This window comes from Camellia sinensis, chromosome 4, assembly GCF_055761805.1.
Source record: "Camellia sinensis isolate YWXY chromosome 4, ASM5576180v1, whole genome shotgun sequence".
Classification (NCBI taxonomy): domain Eukaryota; kingdom Viridiplantae; phylum Streptophyta; class Magnoliopsida; order Ericales; family Theaceae; genus Camellia; species Camellia sinensis.
The window spans coordinates 139085677-139113002 of record NC_138964.1 but is presented as its reverse complement, the minus strand read 5'-3'; the positions used below and the strand labels follow the sequence as shown (position 1 = coordinate 139113002).

Here is a 27326-nt window from a genome sequence, read left to right as displayed (position 1 = left end):
ATACCACATATCAGTTAATACCCGATACAACAGGAATGAGACCTGTTTGCTTATATTAATCAACTGACCTGAAAATTAGGCGTAAACTTACATTTTGGTTTCTCTTGTTTCCATGGTTACATACAACTTAAAACAATGGAATCGCTTATGTCCAACATAGATATAAACATGGCATTGGCATTTGGAGAAATGTCTATCAAATGGATTCAGAATGCACAATATTTGGAAAGCAACAAAAAACCCGGCATGAAATATAATATTGAGAGGGTGCCATTCTGGAAACTTGCTAGCTAACATACTGCTTCTCAAGAAGGCCTCTGCAGAATGCTAGATCAAATCTTTCCTCTGGAGGATCTCCAATGCAATCAAAAACTGCATCTGCATTTACAAAATCCTCCTCAGCCGTGTACCTACAGCCAGTGATTAATTCATTTGTTAGCATGGCTTTATGTTGGGTAAATTACAAATACACACCTGAGGTTATTTAAAAATAAAAATTCCTCCTTCGCATTTGAGAAATTACATCCCATCCCTTGAGATTTCCAATCACATTACAAATGGCCCCCTCCGTTAATCAACCGTTAACATTAAGTCAAACAAATAGAGTATATGATGTAAACAATAATTTTTTTTCCAAAAATACCTATATTAACCTTTATGAAATTAAACACTTTATTTTCATTTTTCTTTTTCCTATCTCATATTCCTTATTTCCCATTTCTCTCAACTAGTAACACCACTTTGCCCAGCCATCACATCACCCTCTCCAACTCTTGATCAGCAACACCGTCATTATTTTCTTCAACGTTTGGTGTGTTGCCGAGGAGGGTTCGAGAATATTGTAGTGCCGTATAATGTGATTTGGTGGTAGGTGGATGGAAATGAAGGTTGTATGATAATTTCATTATGCTACTACAGAGTATTTGGGTAAATTTTTTTTCTGTTAGGTTTGCAAGAAAAATTCTGACAATGAGGTATTTTTAATTTCCATAATGTGAGGGGAGAATTGTATTTTTGATAAACCTCAGGGGTGTATTTGTAATTTATCCCTTTATGTTTTGTCCCCCCCTCTCTCATATTATTATTATTATTATTATTATTATTAATGGCCTAACATAAGCCTCAAATCTTGCAAAATACCTATTCCAATAAGAATCTCATCCAAGAAATCTCAAAGTTTTGTGGGGCAAGTTTGTGGCTTACTATGCACACAAACAAACATTTACACAATCAATCACTGGTTAGAATAAACCCATAAGGCTATAATTCATAGTAGAGAAAAAGAAACATACCCGCTCTTCGTTACAATACATTTCATTCCAGCAGCTTTGGCTGCTGCAAGACCTATGGCACTGTCTTCTACCACCACACAACTGGGAAACAAAAATGAAGAGTGTATCACTTCTCATATTACATGCCAAATTTTTAGATAAGAAAGCACTTCTAAAAACATAGAACTGCTTTTAGACATAAAAATTAAAATCCATTTTAGACTCATAGAAGCAGTGTATGATTTTGATAATATTGTCTAGCAATACCTTGAGGGTTCAACACCCAGGGTGGTGGCTGCTAATATATAAACTGCCTGCCAGAATGCCCAAAAAAAAAAAAAAAAATTAAAGTCGCTAAGAGCTCATCTTCATACTCCAAGCATTTTAAACCACAAGGAAAGAAAAGCATCAGATCTTGTTTACATGGCAATCGAATAGATCTAATTGATTGCATGCATAAAAAGACTCTTGATCTCCATAGATACTACAAAAATTGACAACTGATGTTACCAAAACTGAATAATGTGGTCTTGCCTTAAAATGAATTGAATGCAATATCTACCAATATAACTTCTATGTGGTGTCCAAACACTGCCAAATACAATAAATCAAGATGGATGTAGAAGTTACTGGATCAGGCTTTTTGCGAGGAACCACATCTCCGGCAAATATCTTGATTTTTTCTGCTCGCTCAGGTCCAAGCAAGCATGAAACTATTGCAGAGACCTGAAATCACAATATATGATTTGGTTGTCAAATAAGAAACAAATACTAGCAAAATAAAAGAAGTAGATTAACAGGCTTAAAATCACCACATCAAACTCAGTTGTCAAAATAAGAAGCAGAGAGCAGTGGCACATATTTTGCCACCAAACTAGAGTTTATTTATCAAATTAAAAAAGAAAATTTATGAATTTTTAATTGTAAATGATCAAGTATAAAAGGCTGCTAGAAAAGACTAAAGGGTTCAAAGGAGATGTTTCACTTGCACAGTCTTCAATATGTTTTTAATGATTTTAAGCAAATAATGGCTCATGCAAGAGACAAGTCCCAAGATAAGGAGAATCATGGACATTACACCATGTGTGCGCCTTAAACAGTTTTTATTAGCATATATATGCTCTTCATGTGTGTGTGTACTCCAAACCACCATCACCAATGGACTGTCTTACCATTTGAATTAAAACAGTCCCTTCATTATTCCAGAAGGCAATGATCAAGAATTGTGAGCCAGATTATGCAAAAACATATACTACATGTTCACAACATGAGAAACATAGAACCTGATAATGCATACCGCCTTCTCATTGGAGGTGCTGCAAACAGCAACTTTAACACTCTTTGCCAAAGCCTGATCAATCAACCTAGAAAATTTGAGTAGTCAAAACTCAGGAAACAATGCAGTTGGTACTTCATAATTTATTTCAGATTTTACCTTTTATCTACTTTCAAAATACTGCTTCATGTCAATCATAAACCATCCATAGCAAGATGATAGCATATATTTTTTATTGAAACATTAAAGGTCCATATATAATGAAATTTCTTAATACTACTATCAGGAGTGGCCGACTGCTAAGGCAGCTCCAATGGATTTGTAATAGATAAAAATGACACACACACACACAGCACATATTCACCTATTACACATGAACATGAATTCTCCACAACTCAAATATGGGTAACATGTGTTTTTACTAGATTGTTTGCATCTGATTAGGGGTAAACAAGAATAACTTATATGCCAATTTAAGGTGGATGAGAGAGAGAGAGAGAGCTTCGACATGGAATTAAACCCCATGTGAAAATGATCTTGCCAAGCTCAAGTAGAGCAGAGAAAACACAAGAAGCAACAGGTCACTAACATTCCACATATCATTGAAAAGTCAGGCCAAATATCAAAGACAAGAATTCTCTATGAGGGGTTTCATCTTTTTAAGTTCAAGATCTTTGATGATTTAAAGGGAATAATACACACAGTTGTGCACCTAACCAAATCACTTGTGTTATATACTACAAGTTGGATTCAACCTTTGTGGTATTGACTAAAAGTTGGATTCAACCGCATAGGCTATCCTACATAATTAGAAGTTTAGGCTTATGTTTTTGTTCCCATTTATAAATATATCTCTGTATTCATAGTAGTGGTCAGAGGAGTAACAGTTGTATAGGATCTCCTAATTTTCATCAACAATTCATTCTTTCAAGAAACCCTGTCTTTCCGAACCTCACATTTCATAAAGACAATAAGCTGAACATTTCCATGATGCAACTAACAGTAGGTTGTATAAATTCTAAGGCAATGAAACATTGCACTTGCAATTACAAGTAAGTATCAAGCTCCAAATGCAACAGAAGGAAAGATTGAAAGGCAACTAACTTCGCAACACCTGGCCGAAGAGGCAACAACTTTTTCTCAATAAGGGCCATGAACAACTCCGTCTTTCTCTTGTGCAGGGAAGCAATAAATTGCTTTCTTTCCTCTTCGCTCTTTGGAGCTTTCTCTGGCCAACCAGTCTTGTTAAAGTAGGCTGTCATCCTATAAAGACACAAATTAACCACCAACCTAAAAAAATCAACACCGAAAATTCAAACCAAACAAAACCTCAAAGTAGTCATAAATTATTATAGGACCTCTAAATTATGATAACAATATTCTCATGATCTCTCTACTTCAATTAAAAAAAAAAAAAAATCAAATTCAATGTTCTCTATGAGATTTATATAACTTGTAATAGACTTACACTTTTTTCCCAGAAAGGGGCATTACCTTTCTTTTCCTCCCCCAATTTTGAGCAACTCGCCATACAAATCCACATCCCAGGTAACTCCCAATTCCCTCTGTGTAAAATCAATTTTACTTTGTAATCAAATCAAACAACTTCAATGCGAAAAAAATAATAATAATGACATTGCAAAAATATAATCATAACCCAATTCAGTAAAAATCGAAATTAGAACACAAATTCCCCACAAAAAAAAAAAAAAACAAAACAAAACAAAACAAACAAACAGAACAAAACAAAACAAAATACAACCCAACCCAACCCAACCAAATTTGTAAACAAATCAGCAACTCATTATAACAAAGAACGAACTTCATGCACACGAATTACAAAAATAGAATCAAAACCCAATTCAATAAAATCGAAATTAGCTCAATACAAACAGAGCAAACACAAAATTCCTCCATAAACAAACAAAAGAAAACACAACCCAGTTCAGAAAACTTGGCAATTTTATCAAAAATCAAACAAGAAATGGCATAGGAAGAACAGAGAGACAAGAAAGGGGTGTACTTCAGTGAAAGTGTCGTTGAAAGAAATGCGATGGCCGTCCTTCTCTGTATCAACGAGCACGCCGTCGCAATCGAAGAGGAGAGCAGAGGGAAGAACAGAAGAAGAAGAAGAAGAAGCCGAGCACGTGAATCCTCCTCCATTTCGATAGCTCTTCTTGCTTGATGCTCTGTTTGTGCTTAATCTAGTACCCAATATAGAAGAAGACAAGGAGCTCCTCACATGGTTTCTGGGACTAGAAACAGAATACTTCTTCATGTCAAATAATGGAGCTGGTAATAATATAGAAGAAGAAGAACAGGAAGAGGTGTTCAGCGAAGGAGAGACTACACTTGACGCCATTAACACTCACCTCTCTCTCTCTCTCTCTCTGGTTTTAATATTTGTTTAAAGAAAAGAAACTTATCCACCAGAGAGCCACAAATTAATGAGATTCAAAAGTATAAAAGTTTTTTTTTATTTAAATCTAACATATATATTATTATCAAAATTTAAAATTTAAAAATAATACAATTTTTTTATTTAAATGTCAATTTTTAAAAAAATTAATATTTTTAAGATTCTCGAATCAAAACTTATCAAATAAAATTCATATTGATTATAAAATTCTTAATATATATATATATATATCATTATCATCGAAAATGATTTAAACAGTAATATGTTATCCTATTAGATAGTAACATGCTACTCTATCTCACAGTAACATATTACTCAGGTTCATAATAAAATGTTACTCTGATTTATAGTAAAATTTTACTTTATTTCACAAGAAAATTTTACTTTGATTCACAATAAAGGTTGTATAATAGAAGAAATAATTCAAAATTATAACAGAAAAAATAATTCAAAAACACACTACTAGAGTAAAACTTGACTATCATTGTTAAACAAAAAATCATCAAAAAAAAAACTAATTTTGAGAATGATAGAATACATTTAAAGAGTAATCACAACACGTAGAGATGAAATTTTACTTTTATATTTACAAACTAATAAATAAACAACAATATATATATATATATATATATATATACATGCATACATGTATAAAACCTTCCACGTATCCATAGAAGAGCTCAAACTCATTTTCTAACTTTTTATTAATTAGATTTTATAAAGAAAATATAGAGCTTTTCATTGATTTTAGTTTCACTTAATTTATTTTTTGTTCCATTACAATTAAGTTCATGGCACATACATACATATATATACAGCTAAATCATATATATGTATATGTATATATGTATAATCTGTAGATTGCACAATAATTCTGAGCCAAATGCCATGTTTGTGAGTACAGACACCCCATTTTTTACCGTGCTCAAGACTTGAACGTCATCGTTTGAACACCCAATAATTGTGCTTGTTCGTGTTCGTTTTCAGTCCCTGAAGGTCTCGGGCGAGCGCCTTGCCTTGGAGCCTCTAATCTTGTCTGTTTTGTTCTTGGTTGTGGACCAAGAACTTATTGTTTCAATTCTAGAGGAAAGGGTGGCCTGTCAGCCATCCCCATAGCCTGCCTGCCAGCCATGACTTGTGCCTGTCGGCCACCAGTGGTGGCCGGTCGGCTATGTTGATGGGCGGTCGGGTACATTGATAGCCGACGACCATTTTTCTCCTTTTTCAGATATTTATTTTCTAATTGTGCCAGCTGTTGTTCACTGATGCTCATCTCCATACACGTGTATGGAGGGATGAATACAAGTCTTTAACTTAATTTTCTATATATAGGAGAGTCTCTCCCCCATTTTGAGAGGTTAGACAATTTTGAGCAAATTTCTCCTTCTTTCTCTAGAATTCCCACTATCTCCACTTGTTTTGTAGTTGATAGTTGATTTTCTCTACACTTTTGCACATAAGACCCTTAACCAAACAACCTCATCTTGGAGCTGAGGTTTTTTGAGGCTTAGTTTGAGCTCCTAATGTGGTTTTAGCTCATAATTGTGACTATTTTGTGCTGTGCTTCAAGAGGTATAGGACTTGCCTTGTAGACTTTATTTTGATTATTTGTTTGGCTATCTTTTTATACTATTTTTGGTCTAGTTTTCAACTACAAAAAATTCTGATTTTTGAAGCTTAATATGATAGTTTGAAGTCATTTTGTGCTAAAGGGTTGTCCACCTTTCTTGTTGCTTAATTATGAAACTTTTTGCATCATCTTTTAGCATATTAAAATCAAAATTTTCGAGCCTTTAAACCACTGAAATTCAGAGTTATTTCAGTGGTAGAAAACATGTTTTGAAGTCCAAAAATAGAGAGGTTGGCCTCACCTCCTTGTGTCTCACTTGCATGCCTAGTTAGCATCCTATGGTAGCATGTGTTTTGTGGTTTAACTTAGCTTAATTCAAGCATGTTTTAGCTATTGTTTCGACTGATTTTAGCTCTGTTTTGGGCTATCTTGGTCATATGAGCCTTGTTTTGCATAGTTGTAGTGCAAATAGCTTCACTAGCTTGGCATTCTAGCCCTTCAAACTTGATTTGCTTGAGATGGTTGCATATTGAAGTGTCTTTTTACATGTAATTTCAATGTTTATAGCTCTATCACATGCTCATTTGCTTCACTCTTTCATTGTTTTTTTAGAGTTGCTCTTGAGTATTGTTTATAAGCTAACATGCGAGCATGTTTTTCTAGCCTTTTGTGCCTTAATCTCAGCAAGTTTTAGCTACTATTTTGGCATATTTTAACTATGTTCTGAGTTGGTTTGGTCAATTGAGGCTTGTATTGCATGGCTATAGTGTAATGGTCTTCACTAGCTTAATAAGTTAGGCTCTTAAACATGACTTGCATGTGTTGCTTGCATGATTTGATCTCATTTTGCATGCCGTGTCAGCACTGAAATATCTGCAACCGCCCTCGATTCTTCACTCTTTACTTTGTTCTGAAAGTGGCTTTGAGCCTTTTGTTGGCTTGAGTGTGGAATTGAGACCTTCATGCCTAACGGTTTAATTCATTCGGGAGTTCATTACCAACAACATGAGGCCTCTTTCATGCTCAAGGTAGTTGTGGCTTAATCCCTCTTTCCATTAGAGGACTCTCGTCTTTTGGATTTAACTAAGAATGGATCGGTAATTAAAATGAATAAATAAAACATGTCAAGTAAAACTTGAGCAAGTTAAGCATGTTGTGTTGTATTGCATGTGTTTGGATCGGACGTTAATCCAAACACAATAAAAATGGGACGTTTCATACTCAAAGTGATGAAATGTGTCATTTTTCTTAGTCATCGTCACCCTTGATCATGCATGACAGGGTGGTGGTTGTTTTGGTCTTATTTGTGCATTCATTGACCTTGTACAAGCTTGGTTCTCTAGCCATCGTGCATTGAGAATGCTTGGTTGGTGGCTTGAAAGCCAAGAGCTACACTCCTTTGAGCTTGAGAGATGATAAGGAGGATAACAGTACATATATTTCTTGAAAATGCATTACTTTGCCTCTGTTTGCTCTCTATTGCAGTAAAAAAAGAAATCCAGAAAATGGGGTGCCCGACCGGCCACTTGAAGTAGCCAACCGGCCACTTGAGCTAGCCGACTAGCCAGTTGTTGTGGTCGACAGCCACCTTTTGTAGCCGACCGGCCACCAGTGAATTTTGCACAAATGTGTTCCTGTGTTAGAGCAGAGGCAATCTGGAAGTTGGTACAATTTTCGGTGATCAAATGAATGCAAGCAGAGACATCCGATGGCAAGGCAAAGACACTTTTGGGTGGAGCAACCGAGCATGCATACATCCCTCACCCTCGAGACCATTTAATTGCTTTAGTTAGTTAGCGTAGCTAATTATTCAATTCAAGTGTTGTAATTAAGAAGTTCAATTTGGTTTGTAATATTTTAGCTAGCTTAAAATAGTTAGTTAATTTGTCTCAATTGTTGTAATATTTAATTAGCTAGAATAGTTAATTAGTGTTATGTTATAATAATTAGTTTAGCTTAGTGTAACTTAGCTTATTCATTCGGACTCTCATTCGCGAGAGCATAATGTTGTAATAAGTGTGCGTATGTGCATGTCTTTCAACCCCACGTCTTTCTCCTTTTTATTTAACCGCTTTTGATGATTAGATTAAGGACATTTTCAATTAGCATACATTATGCTTGCATGTTTGCATCATTCATTTGTCTTGCATGCATAAGGCTTGGCGCTTCATACAAAGTACATCACAATTTCAATACTTATTTGAATACGTGTTTTAAAGCATGTTATCAAATTGTATCATATGCCATATTAGTAGCCGAGTCTATTAATTACATTATTGCATGTTTTGCATTAGATATCTTGTATAGTTAGGATCATGCATTCTTTCTAACTAAGCTTTTGTTTTGGCTTGGAGTACTCGGTAAGTTTTTACGCTTTAGCATATCGCATGAGATGTGAATGTTGCCATGATAGCATGCTTGCCATGAGGCTATTTGCTTAAATGATTAACTGCATGAATGCCTGTGGATGAAGGCTTTGTTGTTTGAATTGGAACAATTCGACGAATGTGAGTTTTAAGCCCACTTTGCGAAGTGGCAAATTATGTTTTAAGCCCATCATGCTTGATGGAAAATTCGTGTTTTAGCCCACTTGAGAGTGGCAAATTCAAATCATTTTCGAAAACAAACATGAGTTGATTTGTTCCAATTCTTACGATTTTAGTCTATACTTGCTTGTGTACACCACGTAGTAAAGTTAGTTAATAACCGGAATAAGAACATATGTGTTTGTAAAATGACATATCATGATAGCAGAGGCTGATCTTTGATTAGGCGAGCGAGAGTGCTCATTTCAGGACCTTCCCCTCTCGTACCCAAGTTTCCCGAGCCGAGGCAACTTTGGTGATGATGGACACGTCGCCTTTGGCACAAGTCAAGGTTTCCTAAATTTTCTAAAAATAAAATATTTAGGTGGTGATTCTGTAATTTGGCAAAGCAGTTTAGTTTTGGCATTATTTGATCTAAAATCAAATTTTCAAAATGATTTGTCGGATTGGACTCTTTGGTGTTTATTAGTTTTACATTGCACTTTGTGAGATTAGATTCAGAACCGTGACAGGAGTCTAAACTGTAGGACCAATTCGAGCTCTTCGAAAAATGGCGCGAAGAAAGTCGAGCTACAGTGAGCTTCAAAGAACATAATTTGTTTCTAATTAGGCCTCTTATATAAACAAAAGGTAAAAAATGCCCCTAAAAAACAATGCATGTCTTTTAAGGGACATTATGAATAAAGAAAATTTAGGCCTGATTTGACATGTCTTAAAAAAATAAAAAGCAAAAAAGTTATTCAAAAAGTTAAAAAGTTATTACTATTCACCAAAAAAAAAATTTAAAAATTAATTTTACACATAATTACTTTTCAAACTGCTCTGACATCCCACAGGCGCAGCTGAGTTGTTGAAAAAATTGCACTGATTTAGGTGCACAAATAACACTGTGCTATTCGGCCAGTGGGGGCCATCACGGGTCCCGTTTTAATAATTTGGACCGTTCAATGTGTAGAACTCGTCGAGTACTATATGTTTGTAAAAAATCACGTTAATCGGATATCGGTAACTATATGATCGAATCAGTTAAAATTTATAAAATGGATGGTGTTATAATTAACGGTTGAAAAAAAACTAATCCGATCAGATAGCTATCGATATTCGATCAACGTGATATTTTATAAGCATATGGTACTCAACGAGTTCTATACATCGAACGGTTTTTATTAGCAAAACGGGACCCGTGGTAGGCCCCCATAGGCCAAACAACACCTTCAATTCACTGCCCGAAAAGCAGGGAACCATCTCCCCCCTACGCTGCACACGCTGTCCCTCACCGTAGAGCCCATTCCATCACAATCTTCTCATATACACTAATTTATACAATTTTTTAATACACATTTTTTCGTAAAAAGTCAAAAAATTATCCCAAATAATCATATTTTTTTCTCAACTTTTTAATCTAAAAATTCAAAAAATACACTTATTTAAGACACCTCAAACAACCCCTTATTTTGGATTTCAAGTAATACCCACTTTCTACCGAGGATTTTTAACCAAATTTCCCATTCAAAATGGTGATGGGCTCCATGGGTTCTTGGGCAGCCCAATATGGCCCATTACGATCGATTACTGGTCAGTTTTATATCATGGACTTAAATGTTTATGACTTTTTAAGTTTTATATGATGGATTTAAATGTTGGAAAATGTCTCGTAATTTAAATTTTGTGACTCAAAAGTGGTTTAAATGGCCAAAATTGTTTTGGCCATTTTTATGTTGTTCTGTACTCAAAACGATGTCGTTTTGACCATTTGAGCCACTTTTGAACCACAAAATTTGAGTTACGTAGCATTGTCGTTAAATGTTTATGAGTCTTTTATATTTTTTTAATGTATCAAAAAATCTTAAAATGCTTATTTTGTTTTAATACTTTTTAAGTTTTATATGATGGATTTAAATGTTTATGAGTCTTTTATATATTTATAATATATAAAAAATTCTTTAATTGTTTTAATACTTTTTAAAAATAATAATACGTGAAAAAAAAAATAGTCTAATCAATAGGAGTAGTCTGTAACTCTCCAAAGAAATAAGACTTACGTATAGATTTTAATAAGTGAATTTATTGTCTAATAGATTTTATGATGATTAATGGTTTTTGTCAAACACTATTAAAAAAAGTAACTAATTGTTAATTTTCAGCGACAGTTTGAAAATTTTATCAAAAAAATGTCACTAATTATAAATTTTAGAGACAATTTAAAAAAATTATTACAAAAAAAAGTTACTTATTTTTAACTTTTTGCGACAATTTGAAAATTAGTCATAGAAAATGTCACTAATTATAAGTTTTAGAGACAATTTATAAAAATTATGACAAAAAGTCACTAATTATCAATTTTTAGCAGCATATATAAAAAATCATCAAAAAAGTTTTTTTTAGTAACAATTTTATTAGGACTTATTTTTCAATAGGACTTGATAAGAATTAAATGAAATTATTAGAATTTATAGATAGTTTACCTTTTTAAATGCGTTGTCCAACAAACTTGCTACTCTTTTTTTTATATTATTTAAATATTATTCCTATTCATGTTAATTTAGAATTATTTTTTATAAACTCAACATAATTAATTTCAAAATAATATTTTTAATATTTTGACTAGATGGAAATCACTAATCAGGTTCGGTCCTGAGGATATGCAAGAGAGGCCTATCTTGGGCCCTAAAATTTGGGCTAAAAATAGAAGCCCTCAAATATAATTTTGTATTTTAGATATAAAATAAAAGGCTCAAATACTATAGGCACAATTGAACATGGGACCCAAAAAAAAAAAAACACAGTCCATAAATCTTAAGAGTTACAGCTTGCTGCGCCAAACAAAACTAAAAAAAGAAAAAGCAAAAAATTAATTTAGTTAAATAAATACAAATTGAATGGGTTAGTTTTGTTATCTATTGAAAAGGATATGGTGGATAAATTCGATTACGCAAACTTCTTTAGTAATTTTGCAGCTAAAAATGGGAGAAGAGTAATGTTTGTGTGATAGTTGGTTCAATTGTAAACTGGATATTGCTAAATTATAAAGCAACAAAATCAAAATTTTATTTTTTTAAAATTTTTGTAAAGATTGCTCCCTATCTTAATATACGAAAGTAAATTTTTGTTTATAATTTTAATGATTATATATGTAAGTAAATTTTCTTATGGTTACAAACAAATAAAAATTTGTTATAACTTATCATTTTATCCATAAATATATATTTTTTTTCAATATAAGAGGGGTTTCATTTCCGAAATTTACCTTGGTCTCTAATGTTGTGTTTGGTTGGGGGATTTGGAAAGTGATTTGGAAAGAGAAATGGAAAAGGTAGGTGAAATATGAATAAAATATGTATATATTTCACATAGTTTCATACATCTTTTCCCTTTCCCTTTCTAAATCCTTCTCCAAATTCCTCAACCAAACACACCATTAATCTCATGCTAACTCTGTAACTAATTACATTTGTTGAGATAAAATCACAAAAACTAAAATGACTCTTAATAGTTAGTTTGATAAAAGTAAAATTTATTAATTTACTCATTATTTTAGTTAAACAATGAAAATAACTTAGTTGGATAAATATGCTCAACTCTCATATTTTGTCTATTTTATTTTTCAATAAAAATCGTGAAATTTGGTGAAAAATAAAAAAGAAAAAAAAAATCAAACTTTTGGGAAATTAACCATAATGGATTGATTGAGAAAATTTACAAAACTAGGAAAGGAAGGGTTCGACACTTGTGAATTTAGCTGCGACAATGAAGAGATTCTTCCAACCAATACAGAAGGAAGGGTCCTTCAAGAAACCCACTCTTTCTCCTCCCGATACTACTGACAACACACAAGCTTCTTCCAATGATGATAAGAACAACCAAGACCCATTGAAGTTCTTAACTTGGAACGCCAATAGCTTCCTTCTTCGCGTCAAAAACAACTGGCCTGAGTTAACCAAATTCGTCCAGACCTTCGATCCTGACGTTATTGCGATTCAGGTGACTCAATTTAGCTTCTGCTCTGCATTTTTTATCATGGGTTTGGTTTTGTTTGGGGGTTTCGTGAGATTGACGAGTGTGGGTATTGGTAGAACTGGTAAGCAGGGTTTTGGGTACGTGAAAAAACATTAACCAATGTGTGTAATGGGAAATTGCTATTTAACTACATTCTACGCTTTTTGGGTTACTGGGGTTTTGGAAGTTAGTTTTTGCACTTGATCATGTTTGTTGATTCTTTGAGTTGGTGAAGAGATTGTTTTTATGCTGAGATTATGGTTAGCTGTGGTTAGGAAAGATTGTGAAAGAGTTGATTTTGATGATTCCACATTTGGGTATCATATGATGCTCACTAACCACATTGTTTGATAGGCCTCACATAACACATATACATATGTGATATTAGTGCCATATAGGGCTGTTTGGTGTAGCTTATGGAGCTGGTTATAACTTCTTATTTTATTTTGGAAATATGCGTCGGAGTATTTGGTTTAGATTATGCTTACTTCTTATGAGGCAGAAATAGCTTTAATAAGCTGAAAAAAAGCTTATTATTGAAAGGGCATTGCTATTCTAACCCAAAAATTAGACCCACTTTTCAAACCCAATAATGTGGCAATGAATTAGAATATCTAAGTTAACTCTCTCCCTTATGTCTTCTCTAATCATCAACCAATCATCTCACTTACACATCGTTTAGAAAGTGGGTCTAGAAAGTGAGCTTGTATATCATTTTCTTTATTGAAAAGCAGAGGGAGAGGTTTTTTTTTGAGCTTCAGCTTGCCAGAAGCTGCACCAAACACGGTATCACATCAATGGACCCAAATGTAAGTCACCCTAGTATTTTGTTAGTTTAATTCCCCATGCTGTATTTAGGGCCTTATATGGACATCAGTTTCAAGCCAATGTTGCATTAGGTGGCAAGCCAGTGGAATAGTTATAGCCAGATCCTTGTGCACAAGAATTCTTATGATTTTGTCCTAGCTGGAGTGGACTTATCGAATAGATTTCATATACCATGATAAGCAATTTGGATAAGGTTCCTTTAGCTGCTGGTGGACTTAGTTTTTTTTTTTTTTTTGATAAAAAAAATTTATTACTGAAGGCATCAAGAACATGCTAAAAGATACAAAAAAAGGAACCCCAAGAAAGGGAGAAAACACCTAACCAATCAAATCGTCTACAAAATCCCAAAAAAAAGTAAAAATAAATAAATCAATAAATTTGGATCCGCCCTTCTAGTAACCCAACTATATAGAACTTAACAAACCTATTCTCTAACCATGACAAAGACCAAACCAGCCACATTAAGCACAATGGGGCCATGGCCCAAGACTTCCGTCGCCTCTTCCCAATCTGACCCCTCCCCAACTACAGAGAACCGCCATCACTCCTTTTTGCTGAACCCGGCCATTAGTTATGGCCTACATTATTTTTAATTTTTTTTAGTCTGGTTTTCTGCATTTTGTAACAAGCAGCTTATAGTCAGAGTTAATACACAAGATACAGCTGACTAGTTTATGGAACTTGTCGGAACTGATTTATTAAAGCTTTTTGCCAAAGAACTAAATTCCGCTGGATCAAATTTCCTTTGGATTGTTTTGGTTAAGGACTTAATGGCTTTGGTATTTTCTTTTGCTGTGTATGTTGATTGGGGTTTGCTCCTATGGAAATATAAGGAAACTAATGTGTTCTTTAAATTTAAAATAAAAAATAAAACTAATTATCATTTATCTTCAAGTAAAAGAGACTATAATTTGATGTAGAACTATCATAAGAGAAATTGGAAAGGGTTGTTTTGTGGGAGCATATAAATTCATGGCTTCGTTGAAAATTAGGCAATGCCGAGAAACTGAGTTTTAGTCACACTGCTAAATTTAACTTGCTTAGAAAAGCCTATTCCTGAAATTTTGGATGCCAAAATATAACATAAATATGTGTGGAGTGAGTTAAGTCACATGTCACTGTCCTCTTAAACTCTATATGTGTCTTATGTGTTCTGAATATGTGATTGATGTGTACGATTGTCACTTTGTTTTGATCACATATATAAACTAAGTACTTTATGGGCAAGATTTTATCTAACAGTTCATTGATTTTAGGAAGTAAGGATGCCTGCAGCTGGTTCCAAGGGTGCACCTAAAAATCCAGGAGAGTTGAAAGATGACACAAATGCTTCACGCGAGGAAAAGCAGGTATCTTGTTGTTTTCTACTACCAAGTGTTTGTGTTAATACAACATGCATTTCATCAAATGCTAAATTTTATGACTAAACCATCTTGTGAGCCTTAACTTCTTTAGGATGTGCTTAAAAGTTGCATACTTTGAATATAAATTGAATTGCTTCATTTTTTAGAGTGTAGGGGTCAAAACCCATTATCAATAAGAAAAACTACTTTTGTGAGGTTGAAGGCATGGGAGCAAACTGTGGCTTTCTTGAAGCGAAACATTATGGACTTTTACTATCTTATTTGAGAAGGCTATTATTTTTTATAATGCCTCCTTGGCTCTCAGTGAAATATTTCTACCTTCAAATCATATGTGGAGCCATTCAAATTATTGTTTTTCCTTCTCCATATATGATAAACTTGGTAGATGTTAGCAATAGTTATTTGCTGAATGTGGCTTTAAGTGTGTCATTTATTATCTCAATCTTCCTTCCCTGACGTCATGTTTAAAGCATTATCAATAGAAAATGCATAGGCTACGGGCTTCATTTTTGGGCTTTCTGGAATGCGTCTTAGGATCAAAATTCAATTTCTACTAATGATGTTCCTATACTTTTTCTTTTTTGAAACTATGCAGATTTTGATGCGTGCCATTTCAAGTCCACCATTTAGAAATTATAATGTATGGTGGTCTCTTTCAGATTCAAAGTATGCAGGGACTGCATTGTTTATAAAAAAGTGTTTCCAACCGAAAAAGGTCTCTTTCTCTTTGGATCGAACAGGTAGTTTGCTACCCCGATCTTTAATTGTTCTATGGATATCTATATATTTAAATTTATTTATCTGTTTTTAATAGGCAGAAAAGTTTTTTTTATTTAAAATTTTCATATAACTATAGTTATATATATAGTGTATATAGTTACAATTGATATCTGTGGTACAAATTAAGTTTTTTATTGTCATTTTACCTAAACACACATCTGTACATGAATAAGCCATATGATAAAAGGAAATCATGCTATAAGGGGCAGAATAAAATTAAAAATTACTGCTGGTAAATCCTGCTTCTTGCTATCAATTGGGAAGAATTTTCTTTGCAAGAATATTTGTAGGTTGTGAATATCATAAAATCTACAATCAACCATTCAGCACACATCATGTTGCTAAATAATTTCAGGCAAATTAGGGATTTAAAGCAGGAATTTATTCTTCAAAATGAGAATTTACATGTTGATAAGCTGCATTCATTCTTTGGTGCAGAAATTAGTTTTTGAAACAGTACTGTGGGACTTTGTAAGGGAATCATTGTATCATATCTACCCCAACAATAGGAAATTTTCTAGTATACGATGTTGTCCATATGGCCAAATGAGTTTTTACTTTATCTTCTCAACCTCTCAAGAAGTGGAGGTAAAGTTGCGTAGATCTTGCCCTCCCTAGACTCTGCTTTAGTGGGAGTCTGGTTCATTGGGTCGCCTTTTTTGTCTTCTCATTTAAGCAAACAAAATACTAATACAGACTAACCCCTCTTTGTTAAAGGCTTGACATAATGAAATTATGGTAATATATCTTGAATCTTATTCTTCTTCAACTTGTTGTTCATCGTCTTATTACAAAACATTTCTAGAATGAATCCTAAGCTGAACTACTGTGTCATGATTCAAAATATCAAAGTGGTTTTCCCTTATAATTTGCGCTCTGTCAAATATATGGATTTATATTCATGTATCTGAAATGGGAGAATAGGCTTGTTGTGACCTGGCAATCTAATAAATAACTGTGTATGTTGCATTGGATCCACTTAATGAAAAGGTTTACACAGTGGTGGATCAAGATACTTGTTTTCAGCATTCTATGTGCTCTCTATAAGAAACCTTCATTTAGAGTATTTCCACTTTCATGGTCTGTCAATTATGCTCGTCATTGTACCGATTTATTCCTTTGGTTGTGAAACAAGTAGAGCAGTCGAATGATAATCATTGTTTGTTGATGATAGCATCAAAGCATGAACCAGAAGGCCGGGTTATTTTGGCCGAATTTGAATCATTCTATTTATTGAATACATATGCACCAAACAATGGTTGGAAAGAGGAGGAGAACTCATTTCAAAGGAGAAGAAAATGGGATAAAAGGATTATGGAATTTGTTTTGCGAAATTCAGACAAGCCTCTTATTTGGTGCGGTGATCTTAATGTTAGGTATGCCCTTTTCCCTCCCCTTTGTTTTGGCCTAATTGAGCTCTTATTTCAATTTATTGTTTTGCTCAATATTGTCAGCCGCATAGTAAGTTTTCTGTTAAATTAAAAATAATATGTTGAATGTGGAAAGAAAAAAGGAACAATATCTCGAACTTTTTTAGGGATGCAACAAGGTTGCTTCCTGCTACTCAGTCATAAATTAAGTAAATTATCACACAAGTTTTCATATTAGGGTTTTGAACAAGTTTTTGAAGGTAAACATTAGTTGTTTTCTCTTGATTTGAATAAAATGCTCTTTACACTGACCTAACTTCCTATACTTTCTATTAGATATGTTACTGATTACAGTTTCACATGGTGTTTCTTCTTCCAGGCATTTTGAAGTTTTCTTCTTCTTAATTTTTCCCGGATGGCTAAAGAGTTAAATCATAAGATTTTCTCATCCTTGACTTAAAATTTTGAACTGCATGTCTGTGCTCAATTTTGTTGTTATTCAAACTTGTTGCATATGGCAACTGAACTCTGTATTCATGTTTAGATTTTGTTCAATTAAGATGGGAGTCACAGGTGAAATATGGAGTTCATAGTTATCAATGTGAATCAAATTTATGTACCATAATGTCTATCAGAAAGTGAGATGGCCACCTCTCTTATACAGGAAATAGTCTTGCTCAACATGGAGAAATCTACGATTTGGAAGGAAAGTGTCTTACCCGCAAAAGAGATTCTAGTTAAATTTTATTCCAATCCTCTGATTTCATTAATGTGAGATAAAGTGGTTTAACCACCTCCCTTATCCAGAGATGGTCTGGCTCAGCATGGAGAAATCTATGGTTTGGAAGTAAATTGTTTTACTCCAATAGAGATTCTAGTTAAATTTTATTGCAGCCCTGTGATTTCATTAATTTAACTTCAAAAATATCTGCTTTTCTTGACTTTACTTTCCAAGGAGAATTGAGTGTTTGAATCTGCATATTCATGACTGCTGAAGGCTGACTATCACAAATTATTCCAAGTTCTACTTATTAAAGAAAATTTTGTTGGCTTTTATTTTTTTGTCCTGCAGCCATGAAGAGATTGATGTGAGTCATCCAGACTTCTTCAGTGCAGCAAAGCTCAATGGTTACATTCCACCAAATAAGGAGGTGATATTATCTCTATGATAGTTTATATTCTTGCATGAATGATGTTTTATTGCTTTTACATACATTCCGGTGAATGCCTTGTCTTATTAATTATCCTCATGGATGCCAAGTTTTTAGAAATCTTAAAACTGAAAAATGAGGATTGAAGTGAGTGAGATGCCTATGTAATTCATTGAATGATTTCATTGTAGTTGATATAGCATTTGAAGAAAGGCCGTTAGGATTGAAAGTTCAAAATAGAATGGTATTGAAACAGTTTTATGATTCCATGAAATACCAAAGTACAAATTTTTATTTTCATATTTGTTGTTGGGTGGCAGTGGCACTTTTGGGAGGTGGCCTATAGGAGACTGATTTAAATAAAAGTATAAAATACGTTGGGGCAATTTAACTCCCATAGGATGTCCAAACATATTTAAAGATCTACTCAACAATTTTGTGACCATCACTGCAACTAACAACTTTACTTTTACCTGACTTCTTGATAATGCAGGACTGTGGCCAACCTGGATATACCTTGTCCGAGAGGAAGCGTTTTGGTGCCATATTAAAAGAGTATGTAAATCCATTATAATTTTTGTATGTTGCTGGTATGATTTTATATTGGAAGTGATACCATGACACATGAACTAATCACTTTCTCATGATACTAAGGTGAATTACTAAATCAGAAATGTGTGTAATGGATATTTTATTTCCTTTTAGTTATTTTTTCAAAGTCATTAGAAATCAGGTCACTGATTCCGGAGAATATTTTTAAGAACACAATGCTGAGAAATCTTTTCAAAAGTTTGAAAAAAAAAAAAAAGTGAATAAAAAGCAAAAACTTTTTATTTTTCCAAGTTTTACTTTGGTTTGCATTTTACAGTTTTAAGTATCATTTGTTTCTTTTGTATGTTATAAATCATTTTGAGGTTAAAGCCTCAGCATCTTTGATACCTTAGGCTTGTCTTTATAATCTTATCTTGTCAAAATTTCAAATACTGCCATCAAAATTTTTTTAATTTTGTCTTGAATGAAATAATATTTAATAGCGTTACAGCTTTGCAGTTGGGAGGCTTGGGTTGATACTCTGACGAAGCAAGAGCATCACATAATATTAGAAGATTTCTACAGCCAATATATGCCTATATTTCCATTCCTTGTTTGAAAATATAGGGTGATGTTGAAAACTTTGTAACTCGTAAAATATTTATGAAAAGTAGGTCTATGGTAATGTTCATTCAAAGTATGTTCTTGTTTCGTTTAACAAATTTAGGAGGGAGACATTTTTCTTCACATTGGAGGATTTTGGAATTCGTAATCCGAAGTAAGTGGTGTGTTGAAGTGAAAAATTGGTAAGATAAGTTTGAAGGAATTATTGCTCTTACGCCTTTTTTTTAGTGAAATTTTATAAAAAAAAAAAAAAAAAAAAGCTTCAGGAAATTATTTCTTGAAGTACTTCCTGTAATACAAGGTGGAGCCTATTCATGCTCAGATTAGTAATAGTTGCAAATTCACTTTATGGCCAAAATAGTGAAATTGAGTTCTTTTTGCTTTGTACATGTGATCCTTGTTTATGGGATAAACTAGAAGTTTAATTGCTTCCAGTACTGTGGATTATGCTTCAGGGGAAAGCTAGTTGATGCATATAGATTCCTACACAAGGAGAAAGATATGGAACGTGGCTTCTCATGGTCAGGAAACCCTGTGGGAAAGTAAGTAACGACTAATATTTTTGAGCAGAAAAGAATGACTACCGTTTCAATGTCAATAATACCTTCAGAACCAATCCCAAAAATAAATGTCAGTCAATTGTCGTTATGTATTAGCTATTATTACTAAATATAATTTTGACTCACCACAAAAAGACTAGAATTAATTTCATTAATAGTTGTTATTATTGTTATTTTTAATTTAAATTTGAATCTTAGGTTGATAAATGTTGCATGTGACTTGAAAAGGGGCTTTCTTGTAGGTATCGAGGAAAAAGGATGAGAATAGACTATTTTGTAGTTTCAGAGAAACTCAAAGATCGGATAGTTGCTTGTGAGATGCATGGGCAGGGGATTGAGTTGCAAGGTACAATTCATTCCATTTCTAATTAACACTAGCAATATGGTTAGAAGCTGAAAATAAACTTGTTGCCCACGTAATGAAAAGTTAAATCCCAAGTGCTTTTGGATGTCGTAGTAGTCGACTCTAGTGGCAATGACATCCTATGTTTTATGGATTTGGGTACGGTTGTCAAGTATGGGTTTATGTCTAATTGTTTTATTCATCTAATTCTCGTGTCCAAGGACACAGACAATAAAATATTCGTATTTTTTAATCTACTATTATTTTCTACGGTTAATTGGCGTTTACTAGATGCTATAGAGCATTTCATGAATAAGCTAAGAAGTACACACTCTTAAGTACTTCACGTGTCCGACATGAACACAAACACTCGTCCAAACGTGTCCTATAAATGTTTTTAGACTATGGAATCACTTTAGACTCTTGGGGGACACACACTCATCCAAATGTGTCCTATAAATTTTTTTATACAACGGCCGCACTTTAGACTCTAGGAGAGACATGTATCCAGCTCTTAGACATCTTTAGAGCCCCAACTGTCCCGATCTTTGCCACTCCACTTCTTTCGTTTTTGCTGCTTTCACTTTATAAGCATCTGGAGTTAATCTTGAACTGTTTTCAGGTTTCTACGGGAGTGACCACTGCCCAGTATCCCTTGAGCTTTCACGAGCAAGCCCTGATTCCAGCCAAAGCTAAGTTTTCGTATAACATCCGTAGATTGTATGCCCTTTTGGCTGTGATGTACTTGTCATTATCTCACCAGACGTTACTTTACAGATGGATTAAGCGAATCATGTCGGTTAGTTTTCTGTATATGCAGTCCATTTTATTAATCTAGCCTAGCTAGATGGAGACTTGTGCATGTATTGATGGAGATTTACTGGGAGTAGAGGATTTGACTCAGTAGGGAAGGACTACTTTGAACTATGTTCCGTGCCCCGTTTGGCAATTTTTTTTGAAATTGTTTCCCAATGCCATCCCCTTCTCTTCCTCACTCAAAATCTTCAGATAAAGTATATAGCCCTTAGACTAGGTAATCTCTCTGCGTGCCAAACATATTCTAAAGCGCTTCCAGGCTTCAAAACAATACTATTTTTTTTTTTTTTAATGAAAAAAAAGTTCACTTTTTAGGGTTTTTTGGACAAAATTGATTTATTATCATCTTAGGTAAATTTGTGCATCATTGACAGACTTAAAAGTAAATACAGAACTTAGCATTGTTGTGCATGTAAAAGTGAAGTCTGTATGGATGAAAGTATATGTTGCCATTGCTTTTTAAAATCATATTCTTGATTGGCTGTGTGTGTGTGAGATGGAACAAGAAAGAGCATCTTGTGATGATTGGAACTAATGGAATCTAATGGTTGTAATGTCTGCTTGTAAACTACGCAACAGTTAAAGTAATTTGAATGCCCCAAATGGTCCGTTATGTGTTTAGGCCGCAATTAGGGGCATCATATTGAATTAATGTGTAGAGTAGAGTTTAGGGATGCAATATATAGATTAAAGATTAGTAGCCAAAAAGAAATAGGTGTTGTAGATTAAGGACCAGATGTGTAATTTATCCCATGTGCTTACTAATAAGAATTAGAAACATGTGTATTCAAATCACAATAATTGATAATTACTGATAAATAAACAAAGAAAATGATACATAAATTTGAAAAATAAAATAAAAATGGAAGTGCAAAAAGGAGGTGAAGCCATAAATGTATACAAATAAGTCCACATATATAAAATTAAGGGCTAATTACATTTAGCACCACTTTGCTTTTATCATAATCTTTCTTTGGTTTATTTATTTTTAATTGTGATAATTAACCCCTTATACTTTAGGTCAAATTGTAATCCTTCTGGCCATCTATCTGATGAAAATTAAAAGTAAATTGACCAAAGTAAAATTTTGCAGGCACTAAAGTGGAGATTTTGATGAAATTATTGGAGCACCAATGAGATGAAAAAAGTATCACATCTAAGGCCTCGTTTGGGAATATGTTATTTTAGTAATTTTTTAATTTTTTACGAAAAGATGTACAAAAAATGAAGAGAGTGATATAATAACTTATAATGATTTTTTGACTTTTTGACTAAAATGTGTAGTTGACAAACGAGACCTTAGCTTACATGAAAATTTTCATCAGCTTATTAACGATAGAGGATTGATTGTCATAATTAAAATTGAAACAATCAAAGTGAGATTATAATTGACATGGGTAAGCCCATAAAGGTTATAGCCCACCACTTAGGGCCCAATACATAATTCAAATACTAAAGCCTAACATTGTTGAAGCTCAACGGGGCATTAAGAACCAATGACATCTAAACATGTGGCAAGAGAAGGTCACGCCACATAAGCAGACAAAGATTCTGCAAAGTTATTGCACTGCACATCAGCCATTAATGGAGTTCCTTACAGTATTTATTGCGATAACCCTTCCCCGTCGAGGCAGAACGGCCTCACCATGAACAAGGTAAGCTAGAGCATAGACTTACGGCCAAGACGACAGGTCGGAAGGGACAACGAAATGATTACCAGAGGATATAAGCAGGCATCGAAGACAAGAAGAAGGCTGAGCTTTCTATCTCTAATCTATCTTTACATCCCATCTCTCTTTCTAACTTGCTCGTCGGAGGGTTCGCTGGGAGATTCCCCGTCCACTGTTGAACTCTTGTGCAGGTTCCTCTGTGGGCTTGGTACCTCGGACACTGGTTTGGGAAGCGTGGATCAGTCTGACCCGTTCCATCTGGAATACGCTGTATCATCAGTTGGCGTCGTCTGTGGGAAAACTTTTACTTCGCGCACCAGTTGTGCTCATTGTCACCGGAGACCCTTTCCCAATAACCCCTTCCCGCCACCCACCAAGGTGGATAGTCACAACTAGATCCATGGCTTCTCACCACAATGTTGTCGACCACCAAGCCGACCTTCCTAATCCAAACAACCCGCCGCAGTATTTCACTGAGCTCACCAACAACATTAACCGCCTGGCCGAGCAAAACCAAGCCCTGATTAATGCTCTACTCCAAAGAAACCTTCTTATGTCTCCTCCACCACCTCCAGATATCCCACCCAACCAAGAACGAGCCCCGAGCCATACTATCCAGCAGCCCCATCCACCCAACTTGGAAGGCTTGCGACCCCCTCCCCCAGATATAAACCCGCCACCCCGGGTCCCACATCTATCGACCCAAGCACCCACACCCGAGGGAGAGGCCAGTAGTGTCCAGCCCCCATTGCATTTCGGTGGTGACAACGTTCCACTCTAGGACGCGGAACTCCGAGCCATGAAGCTGCAGCTCCAAGGAGTCATGCAGAACATACAGCATAAACCATCTACCATAGCCAACTCACCATTCGTTGCCTCCATCAAGGACAAACCTCTACCTCCTAAGTTTAAAATGTCATCGATTGACTCTTTCGGCGGTACAATGGACCTAGTCGATCACTTGGAGACCTACAGGACCCTCATGATCCTCCATGCATTCCCTGATGAAATCATGTGTCGAGCTTTTCCTGTAACACTTAAGGGGTCAGCCCGACTGTGGTTTAGTCAGCTACCGACGGACTCTGTCTCTACCTTTCAGCACATGAGTGACTCTTTCCTCAGCCACTTCATTGGTGCCCAGTGCCAACGGCATCCGACAACTCAGCTCCTTAACATCCGTCAGACGGAGGGAGAGTCGCTGTACAGCTTCATCACCCGCTTCAACACCGAGACCTTGCAGGTGGCAGAAAATGATGACAAGGTCATTCTCACGACTTTCATGGCCGGTCTACGATCATTTGATTTCCTTTTTTCCCTCTCCAAAAACCCCCTCGACCTCTATGGCAACCCTACTTTCCAAAGCCCAAAAATACATAAACGCCGAAGATTCCCTAGCCGCCCGGCAAGATCCTACGGCCAAAAACCCGACCCCTAGAGAGAAGAGAAAGGACTCAGAAACCAAAAACACAGAGTACACTCACCAAACACCTCAGTATACCGATCGACCACCCCGAGCCGACTAGTTGGTTCGAACGATACACCCCCCTCAACTCTCCCATGGAACAAGTCTTGAACCAGATTCAAGGAGATTATCCCCTAAAATGGCCCCAATCGTCACGGTCTCCTTCCAACCGGCAAGACCAGTCCAAATACTGTCGCTTTTATTAGGACCACGACCATAATACGAAGGAGTGTGTTAACCTTAAAGACCAGGTCGAGGGCTTGATACATCAGGGACGTCTCAGTCGGTTCACGGAAACCCGCCCTCAGCAGAGGCAAAGGACTGAACCCATTAGAAACAACCGCCGGTGCACCCCTCATCGACAACTCGCACACCTAACCAAGGTCATGATCGCCCTCCACAGCAACCCCGGGCACAAGGTAAACCCGCCCCCCCTGTTGGAGAGATCAGATTTATTGCTGGCGGGCTTGCTTGTGGAGGACCATCCCGCTCAGCTCAGCAGGCATAACTCAGAAAAATAAGGCAGGGCTCAGACAAAGAAGTTGCCACATTGGATCGCCCTTCCAAACAGCCCAAGCAGTGGATGGAGCCCATCACCTTCACGGACGTCGACTGCACAGGTATCCGTTACCCCCATGCCGACCCTCTCGTCATCTCGGCCCTCCTCCCTAATTACAAAGTTAGACGGGTTCTCGTCGACAACGGCAGTTTTTTAGACATCATCTTCCTAAGTGCCTTTCGCCAGCTAAAGGTCGGGGAAGAAAGTCTGTCCCCTCTCCAAACCCCATTGGTCAGTTTTACTGGAGATCGGGTGACCTCCATCGGCTCCATCGATCTTCCCATCACAATCGGAGAATTCCCGCGGCATACCACAAAGTTGCTCACCTTCCTCGTCGTCGACTGTCCCTCTGCTTACAACATCATCCTCGGCCGCACCGCCCTAAATGCTTTCCAAGCTATCACATCCACTTTTCATCTTGTCGTCAAATTTCCCACCGACCTTGGGGTCGGCACGATGAGGGGAGAGCAGATCATGGCTAGAGAATGTTACGTCACTTTACTTAAAGAGGTCAAGCTAAAGGAGGTTATGGTCCTGGAAGGGCTCGACATTAGAGACGAGGATAAGCTGATCAGAGGGGAACCAGTGGAAAAGCTTGTCGAGGTCCTCATTGATCCCACCAACCCGATAAAAACTACCAAGATCGGCAGCAAACTATCCTCCCAGGCCAAGGCCGACCTTATTGCCCTCCTAATTGAGCACAACGACGTATTTGCCTGGACCCACTCCGACATACCAGGGATTGACCCCTTCTTCATCACCCATCGCCTCAGCATTGAGCCCCATTTCTGACCCTTCCGCCAGAAGCATCGCATCTTTCACCCGGAGCGCAATACTCTTTATCGCTTCTGAAGTAAATAAGCTCCTTGAGGCACAGTTTATCAAAAACGTGGACTACCCCAGATGGCTGTCAAATGTGGTCATGGTCCGTAAAAACAATGGTAAATGGCGACTCTGTGTCGACTACTCCGACCTCAACCGAGCTTGCCCCAAAGACAGTTATCCCCTTCCTCGCATAGATCTACTTGTTGACGCCACGACCGGTCATCAAATGCTCAGCTTCATGGATGCCTTCTCTGGGTATAACCAAATTCTGATGCACCCGTCTGACCGGGAACACACCTCCTTCATCACCGACCGGGGAACCTACCATTATTGTGTCATGCCATTTGGGTTGAAAAATGCCGCGGCCACTTACCAACGATTGGTCAACACCGTCTTTCATCATCAGATAGGCCAAAACATGGAAGTATGCGTCGATGACATGCTAGTCAAGAGCAAGCTCTCCACTGATCATTTGGCCGACCTACGAGAGACCTTCGGCACCCTACGAAAGTATCAAATGAAGCTCAATCCGGAGAAATGCGCCTTCGGCGTAGGATCTGGGAAATTCTTGCTTTTCATGGTCAGACAGCGGGGCATCGAAGCTAACCCCGAAAAGATCAAGGCCTTAATAGAAATGCAGTCGCCCAGAACGGTTAAGGAGGTTCAGAGGCTTATTGGCAGAGTCGCCGCCCTCAACCGTTTCATTTCCCGCGCAACGGACAAGTGCCTCCCTTTCTTCAAAGTTCTTCGGCAAACTTTCGAGTGGACAATCGAATCTGAAGAGGCTTTCTAACAATTGAAACAGTGCATGGCCAACCCCTCCTTACTCTCCCAGGCGCTCTCAGGTGAGGCCCTTTTCCTCTATTTAGCCATCTCCAGCATCGCAGTCAGTGCGGCCCTTATCGGGGAGGACGGTTCAGTACAGCGCCTGGTTTATTACATTAGCCAGGCTCTCAGAGGCGCAGAACAGAACTACCCATTGCTAGAAAAAATGTCCTTGGCCTTGGTTAACGCTTCAAGACGACTCCGTCCTTACTTCCAAACCCATTCCATAGTGGTCATCACTAACCAACCCTTGAAGAAGATAATGCAACAACCAGAGCTGTCCGACAGACTTATGCAATGGTCGGTCGAGCTTAGCCAATTTGACATCTCCTACCGACCTCGAACGACGATCAAAGGGCAGGTTGTTGTCGATTTTATCCTGGAATTCACTAGTCCCACTCCAACCACGGCCCCCTGGCCCCTGCCCCCGCAACCCCACACTGAGGCAGAAGACCCCCACTCTTGGGCCCTTAACGTCGATGGATCATCCCGCTAAGAAGGCAGTGGGGCTGGTCTCATCCTCACCGCCCCCGAAGGTGG

The 27326-nt window shown here is 36.4% G+C and overlaps 2 protein-coding genes across 3 annotated transcripts; one reads left to right on the top strand and one right to left on the bottom strand.

The window, feature by feature from the left end:
• Positions 1-10: 10 nt before the first annotated feature.
• Positions 11-5011, bottom strand: LOC114314108 (Haloacid dehalogenase-like hydrolase (HAD) superfamily protein). 2 transcript variants are annotated; one of them, XM_028260556.2, is made up of 8 exons: positions 4571-5011; positions 4042-4112; positions 3652-3810; positions 2569-2635; positions 1902-1997; positions 1539-1585; positions 1293-1373; positions 11-410 (listed from the first exon to the last, which is right to left on the bottom strand). In XM_028260556.2, exons 1-8 carry the CDS (start codon positions 4907-4909, stop codon positions 287-289), a joined length of 984 nt encoding a protein of 327 aa, XP_028116357.2. In that variant the 5' UTR covers positions 4910-5011; the 3' UTR covers positions 11-286. The 2 variants fall into 2 exon arrangements, with proteins under 2 accessions (XP_028116357.2, XP_082722431.1); XM_082866305.1 differs by lacking the exons at positions 11-410; positions 1293-1373; positions 1539-1585 and adding an exon at positions 1695-1755 and having other exon boundaries at positions 1834-1997; positions 4571-5003.
• Positions 5012-12676: 7665 nt separating this feature from the next.
• Positions 12677-21606, top strand: LOC114314107 (DNAse I-like superfamily protein). Its single transcript, XM_028260552.2, has 9 exons — positions 12677-13063; positions 15163-15255; positions 15866-16010; positions 17225-17426; positions 18493-18571; positions 19065-19126; positions 20182-20268; positions 20529-20632; positions 21252-21606. Exons 1-9 carry the CDS (start codon positions 12830-12832, stop codon positions 21323-21325), a joined length of 1080 nt encoding a protein of 359 aa, XP_028116353.2. The 5' UTR covers positions 12677-12829; the 3' UTR covers positions 21326-21606.
• Positions 21607-27326: the final 5720 nt, after the last annotated feature.